General features: G+C 39.9%; 1 protein-coding gene across 1 annotated transcript in view; it reads right to left on the bottom strand.

Moving 5' to 3' along the window:
* cmss1 (cms1 ribosomal small subunit homolog) overlaps positions 1-7,374 on the bottom strand; it is a 17,832-nt gene extending 10,458 nt beyond the window's left edge. The window contains exons 1-2 of the mRNA XM_010793168.1: positions 7,368-7,374; positions 7,317-7,327 (exon numbers count right to left, since the gene is read on the bottom strand). Of these exons, the coding sequence (XP_010791470.1) occupies positions 7,317-7,323 (7 nt within the window). The 5' untranslated portion in view covers positions 7,324-7,327; positions 7,368-7,374. The remainder of the gene's footprint in view (positions 1-7,316; positions 7,328-7,367) is intronic.
* Positions 7,375-7,488: the final 114 nt, after the last annotated feature.

Raw genomic sequence — 7,488 nt, 5'->3', positions numbered from 1 at the left:
AGGCCTACAGGAAACTTTCCTTTAACAAAACAACACTTTACTAACTAAAAATCTAAATAGCCTACATGATTAATCAGCAACACATCAGCTATAAAGTGATGTCTAATGGCTCCTTCACAAGTGCGCTAGAATCGTCCTTGTGCTATTGGTAGGGTTAGAAATGTGTTTTAGGCTTAACTTCACTATAGTCGCCCTGTCAACAGCTACCTTTCATCTGAGGGTATCGGTTAACTTCTGACCCCCCCAGGCTTATAGTATTGATGAGTATTTCACAGTTCATTGATCACAAAACAGTCATGTCAGGCTATTGCATTTTTTCAACTCGAGCACATCAGCTGCGCCTATAGATAGTGCAAATAATAGTAGAAAGGTGAACTAATTAAACTATTTTTTTCTCATAAGCTACACATTTTACGGACCTACTTTGCTTCTCACTAGGACTGAACCATTTGCCGAAAAAATCTAATGCCATTAACTGACTGATTGCAATTTTGATAGGATTGGAAGGAAAACCCATTTTGGCATCATTATTCTAACTTTCATTGAAAAACCTATTAAAATCAACATGTGGTGATTTGTAGTGATGTACTTAATTCAGAATGTCCTTTTGACACATGTTCTGATTTAATTCTATTATACTAGTCCATGTTGTGTTTTCCATATAATTCACACTACTTGTTCAGCTACTACTTTCTGTAAAATAGTTGCTAATTGGTAACAATGTCATACTTCCTCTCACTTAGATCCTCTTCTTAAATACCAGCCCCAGCAGGGAAAATACACTTACCTTCTGAAGGGCCAGGTGGGCCTGGACAGTGCATTGGTCATATATAGACCTGGTCTTTGTTTTGATTATAATCCTTTCATCCCCCAATATCTTGAAGTCCTCCTCACCACCGTGATTAGTTTTCTTTCCTCCCTCTATCCTCTGGTCAGTGGCACCTGTGTATCCTCCCTTTTATTCAGCTTTAGAGAGAGAAAAGGATGAGTACTATGAGAGTAAGAGAGTGGGGAAGTGATTGCTTTGGCCCATCAATAGTGGGAGTGGTCTTTCGGTGTATGGCTGGACAGATGACTGCAACAAATAAGGCTGAAGCTATGGGAGTGAAGGATGAAGTGGAGAAGAGGCGTGGTTATTGAATGATAGAAAGAAAAGGACCTGTGAGTGAGAATTAGAGCGCAGTGGACTAATTGTCCTCATCAATCCATCACATTGTCCTTTCTCTTTGTATGGTCCTTGGCTGTAACGGTCTCAAGGAAGAGTAGTTGACATCAAAAGGAGAGGGATGTGATTCATAAAGATTGGATGGATCAATCGTGAGATTGGAAAATTAGAGGACAAGACAGGAAATAAGGCGTCAGGTGTCAATGTCTTCTGGGACTGCTCTTGTGCTGGAGCAGTAACCCAATATGGCCGCTGATCAGAGACATGTAATCACTGTTATACTGAGACTGGAGCCACACGAGAACGGTAACGCAAACAAACCGAATTCGATATCAAAAAAGTATTTCGTCCACACGCAATAGGCACCAGAAACGTGTCCGTTCACAAGAGACCGCTCGAAAGTGCTGGAGACGCTGTAGTACATATGCCCGGCCTGTAAGTGGCGCTGTACTTCTACACCAAAAGCAGCGAAGAAGACTTCCTGTGCATGGTTGCCATGGTTGCCCTTCTGTTTGGCTCTTTTTCTCCCTCCCCGAGGCAAGCGTGTGCTCCTGCTGTAAATCTCTCCGGTAGTCCACCAGCAGATGAAAAACACCCGCCTCTTCCAAGGGACGAGGGGACCGTGCGGCAGAGTTTCCGGTCAACATGTCTGTTAAAGCTTAAATCTTCCGGACAAAATTAGAAAAGTGCCGGTCAAAGGTCTTCTTTGTTATTTATTGAGCTTTAAAACAAATTGATAACGACTATATATAATAATNAGGTTACCAACCAAAATAAGTCCACAAAGGTTCACCCAAACTACAGATGACAGAAGTGAACATGGTGAGTTCAATAAAAAGACTTTATTTCCTGTTTGTTTCATCTGTAGTTTGGGTGAACCTTTGTGGACTTATTTTGGTTGGTAACCTGACTAAAATAAAAAGCCTTAATCAGTTCAATATTTAAATAAAAAATGGTGACAGGGAGGCGTGTGGCGCAGTGGATAGAGCCTTGGTGTTGGGATCAGGGGGTCACAGGTCCCACTGCAGTCAGCATGTCGTTTTGTCCCTGGGCAAGACACTTCACCCCAAATTGCTCCTGTGGGGATTGTCCACAGTATTGAGTATGTAAGTATTTATTTATAGAAGGACCATGCATACACAAAAATTAATCTCAGCAAAGAGAAGAGATGCAATATGCGAGATTATAGCTAATAGCTAATTTCCATCTGTGGTCCTCAGACAATTACATGTGGTTTTCTCCATCTTCATAAATGCTGTCAAAGCACAACATTTAATAGGAGAGTTTTACATTGATGGAGGCTTCGGGGCCCAATTTAATGTAATTTCATCCAATCATCACATCCAATCGCTCTGTAATTAGCATCTGACTTATTAATGCATGGACGAAAGGCACATCACTGATTAAAACACCATAACGTGGCTCTATACTTCACTGCGAGTGTAAAAAAAAGATAGGTAAGTAAGGTATTGAGCTGCCACTGGCCACCAGAAATATGACAGTGGTAAAAACACTGTTGGACCAAGTTCTCTCACTTTTACACTCAACGATTCACATTTTTTCCTTTAATTTGTCACCACTCTTTATATTGCATGATATCATTGGATTTTGCAGATGTAGTAGTAAAGTGAGAGGGCAGGAAAATCTCTCCGTTCTGCATCATTTGCATTAAATGTAATACCAAATGCCTAATACCTTTAGCAACATAAAAATGGTAAATGGATAGTTGTGACAAATTTGCCAGATGTTAAATAAATGAAAACCAGATTTAATAAAATGGTAATGAGGAAACCGAGTTAAGTCTAAAATGCTCCAAGGGGGAACAAATGGGACTGGAGCACAATGATTGGTGTTGTGTCTTTGTCCATTTGGACTCTGATAAAGAAACAGTAGAGTCGGTCTCTTTTGAAAGGCTGGAAATCATTCAATTAGTTTTCTCATTTACTCTTGGATGTTAGCTTTTCTTGAACTAATAAGCACCTTAATCAGCTTAGAAAGATGTGCACAGAATCTTGTTTAACACGTCTTAATGGGCGACTAAAGAGACCAGATTTATGACAAGGACTCCAACTCCAATGCCCCTTAACCATTACGCACGATATACTCCGTACCACAATGGCTCCAGATGGAGGAAAAGAGAATGCGTTCAGAAGCACAGAGGGTGATGCGCTTACAGATCAGATAACCATAGATCAATGAAAGTCAATGGCTCAAATGCAGGAAAATGGTGCCACTCGGCTTCTTCTTAATGGAAGATCAATAGGGGTGACATGTTTTAATGGATGGTAAATGGCGCTGACTGGATGGAAAGAGGATCAATCGACTGGTTACAGGAAACGGTGGATCTTTTCAGTTCCAGACAAATAGCACTCAGATAGGGTTAGTCATTTTTAAGGGGGATGTGCTCACTCGTCTAAACTGGCACTGTGCCTAATAGGGCTGGGCAATAATTCAACATGATCTTTTTTTTGATGAATGCGATCAGTGTATAGCTGGCAAGATGTATTTCTACATTTTATAAATCATTTGTTGTGGATATTTTTGCAGTAAAGTTCTTAATGATAGAACAAAAGATCACAGGGATAAACTAAAATAGGCTTTACCATGTTGTTATTTCCTTATGTAGTAATTGAACATAATAATAATAATACTTTGCAATTATATAGCGCTTTTCCTGGTGCTCAAAGCGCTTTACAAGCATGTAAAGAAGACACAAAACAACAACAACAGTAAAAAGTGCTAAGCTAGCTGGAACATAATATATTGTGAAATATATCCTAATTGAGATATGAAATTGGGATAAAAGATTGAGACCATATTGCTTAACTCTATACGTTATATCAAAGATACCAATGTAGCCTTTACAGAGGCATAAGACAAACCATATATCCTCCAACCACGTGTCCTTACAGGCCTGGAGACCCCCACCCCTAAAGAGACTGATATTTCTGATGTGTGCTTCTATAAAAAAACCAATATCATGATATGAAATTAAATCAGCACTGGTGTAAACAATCAATAACACTTCCCAAGACATGAGGTATTGACTGATCCTAGAAGTGGTGCGGGTGGGGGAGGGGGTGTAGCAGTTATTGGTTTTGGAGGCCTGCGGCTTCCTCTCTAAAGCCACAATCTGAGCATGTGTTATTGTTAAATCAATGGGGACTTAAGGCGGCATGCACAACATTAACAAGCAGGCTGCAGTGGCATGGCAGAGAGGCAGAGTAAAAACCATTGGTTACAAACTCATTGTCCAGCCCATTTAGCCCATTGTCTTAACACTCTGACTTTGTATTCAATCACTTGTTGCTTTGTTGTGACACTAATCCAGGGACTTGTTAATGGAAAGTCTTTTACAATGCCTAAATGATGTTGAAATAAAGATAAGATTAAGTCCTTGAAGGGTGTCTTAATAGATTTACAAGCTTTCCAAATGATGTGTAGGAGGAGTTGTTATTTGGCTATCCTTGCTCTTTCTAGGTTTTCTTAGGACATTTAACAAAAGCTTTCACGGTGCAGGGATGGAGTTTCACCAGCAGGGGGAGTGTTGGATGCATAATAAGGCCAGCAATGATTACCTATAAGATATGCTGGATAAACATAACAGGACATCCTGTCAAATGAACACGCATACTGAAAACTTATTTGCTCAAGAATCAAATGCTTTTCTTGGCACTAAACAGCGCACGATTCATAAGTATTTGTATAGCATCTTAACTCATTTGAGAAAGGCAACTCTAAATGGCAGTGAGGCAACCTATGTACAACCAACGTTAAAAGACAGTGCATACTATTTCAATCCCCCCATTAATTGTTAAACATGAATATAAAGTATACCGTCAAGTAAGACTTCCACCGGATCTATCTTATATGTTTTGGCACGTGTTACAGTTAAACCAAAGGTCTGGTACAGTTCCCTGACATATATTGTTAGGGGACACACAAACATGCATGTGTTTGAGTCCTGGCTGGCTGAGTGTGAAAGGAGCTGCGGATGATGTCGCTCAGGGAGGTGATAATCAGAGACATGAGGGTTACGTAAAGAACCCAAAGCTCTTAAGCTTCAACAACAGCCAAATGAGGAAACCATTTTCTCACCTTGCCAAATTCCAACTTATGTCATCTTTACCGTTGTTGGCCGAAGCTCATTTAAGCTTTTGACACTACTCGCACTGCTTTCATCTCTCAGACAACAAACTGATACAATACGTGTGGAATCTAACATCTTGATACCACAGTGAGGGTAGGGGTTCAATGTGTCTGTGTGAAAAGTGCACGTCTGTCCTAAGCAAAGACACCAGTGCACACATTTTCAACAGTAAATAGTAGAATTTATCATCAGCTTCTGTCAAGGAAGTCTTGCTCAACATACATAACTCCTAGAGGACAAACCTTACACCATTACGAAACAATGTAGACCATCATTCATTACATCAATGACCAACTAAGGGTTGTTGTTGCTTTCCACGGCTATAATTACCATTTGATTTATAGAGCTCAGTCACTACATTGTATAAAGACCACCTATGAACATTCAACAAAGCATTCAAAACAAATGACCAAATTCATCGGAAGAGCAACAACAAGAACAACTAAATGTATTGAGATGCTAAGCCTAATTTCAAATATCTGGTTACTATAAGTGAGTGCCAAGTTAAGGCCAGTTATATAAAATCCCAGCACAGTACTGCATTACCTCATACTCATAAAACAGTTTGGCTCACCCTCACTATTGGGTTGTAGTTCAACAACCAACCCCATGATAACCGAAGATAACAAAGACAAACAAACTTGAAGACACGGCTGTTACCTGGTGGCACTGAAGTGAGCTTTTCTTTTACAGATCTAGTAAGTCGGAACATATTTGATTCCAAGGGCTTATATCATAGCAATCTATATAATAAAAAAGTGTTTGTACTCTGTTATCAACCCCAAACATTCAGCAGTTGTGAAAAGCCTTGAGCACTTTAAAACGCAGAGACAGCAGGCACTCCGCTACATCTGGCACTTAAAACGTATCAATGGCAATGAAAGAGAAATGGGAGCCATACTCAAATATTTAACACCTTCTCTCAGGCGCATCAAATAAAAACACATCCAAATAAAGAAAAAGGCAGAAAATGACGATGTTTATAAATCAAATCGGCTCTTTGCAAGACATGCTTAGTTACACAGAAGCCAAAAGCATTCTGTGGTCTCATGTATTTTTGTTGATAATCGAGATTGAGTGACATTGTATATGGTATGTGATATTAAATGTCATATCAGACTTGACCTTTGATCCCATCTAGAAGAACGAAAGAGTCATGGTAAAACCTAATTTATTTTATCATAAGAATTAGGGACGAACACACCAAACCACATTAAACTCCCCGACTATAAAAAAATAGTTAGTAGTGACAATAACATTTGGAGTGAATGTTGTTAATATAGTGATGTAATGCCTCTCGTCTTTATGCTAAACCCATCAGTGTTTCGAGCATTTAGCAATATGTGCAGCCCAACCCCACACATAATCAGAAAGTTCAACAGCGACATGTTTAGGTGACAAAATAACTGTATAGGCTGTTTAACGTCTCCTGCACTCTCTAGCTGGCTCGCTAAGTGTATCATTTAACCGTTACAGCGCTCTTACCAGCCGTGCCTTTAGTACTGCTCGCGTGCCAAAGCATACATCAGACATACAGAGTGTTGAAGAGTGATGTGCCAGCTTGACCCTGGAAACTGGGAGCCAAAGACAACTCCAGGGCATAGCCTGAGCCAGCCTCTCATGACAGGTGGATATGAGCTGTTCAGGGGAAATGAATGGCTACAGCAGAGGTTTTCAGATTTGAATTACCTGGGGGTCATGTGCAAGCAGGATTTTTGCTCTGACAGGGGGATACATACGTATGGGAAATATATATTGTGCTCCTCTCTCCCTTTCCTCTCCTTTGTATTATACTGTTCTGAATGTTCAGTAGAATAAAACCACTGTAGGATTGATTGCTAGACATTCTTCCAAATCCATATTCCTCAAATTACATTTTATTTGGCTGACGCTTTCTATCCAAAGCAACTTACTTCAATACCACTAACATGCCTACAGGAGCAATTTAAGCAACTTGCCCAATGACATTGCTACATGTTGACTGCAGGGAATGCCCATAACTCCTCATTTCTGTTTCAAATATCTATAGTCATCATGATTGTCAAACATTAGTGTGGGTTTTGCCATGGTATAGTCAGTTTGGTCAATGTGAAAGACATTTTTGTGTCCCGGGTTTTTGGAAAGTAGTTTGAGGCCCCCGGCCTGGAAACAAAATGTTAAAAACATGCCAACT

Source organism: Notothenia coriiceps, unplaced genomic scaffold, assembly GCF_000735185.1.
Source record: "Notothenia coriiceps isolate Sejong01 unplaced genomic scaffold, NC01 NC01_scaffold00001919, whole genome shotgun sequence".
Lineage (NCBI taxonomy): Eukaryota > Metazoa > Chordata > Actinopteri > Perciformes > Nototheniidae > Notothenia > Notothenia coriiceps.
The sequence above is the reverse complement of the archived record's forward strand: the minus strand, read 5'-3'. Positions and strand labels throughout refer to the sequence as shown.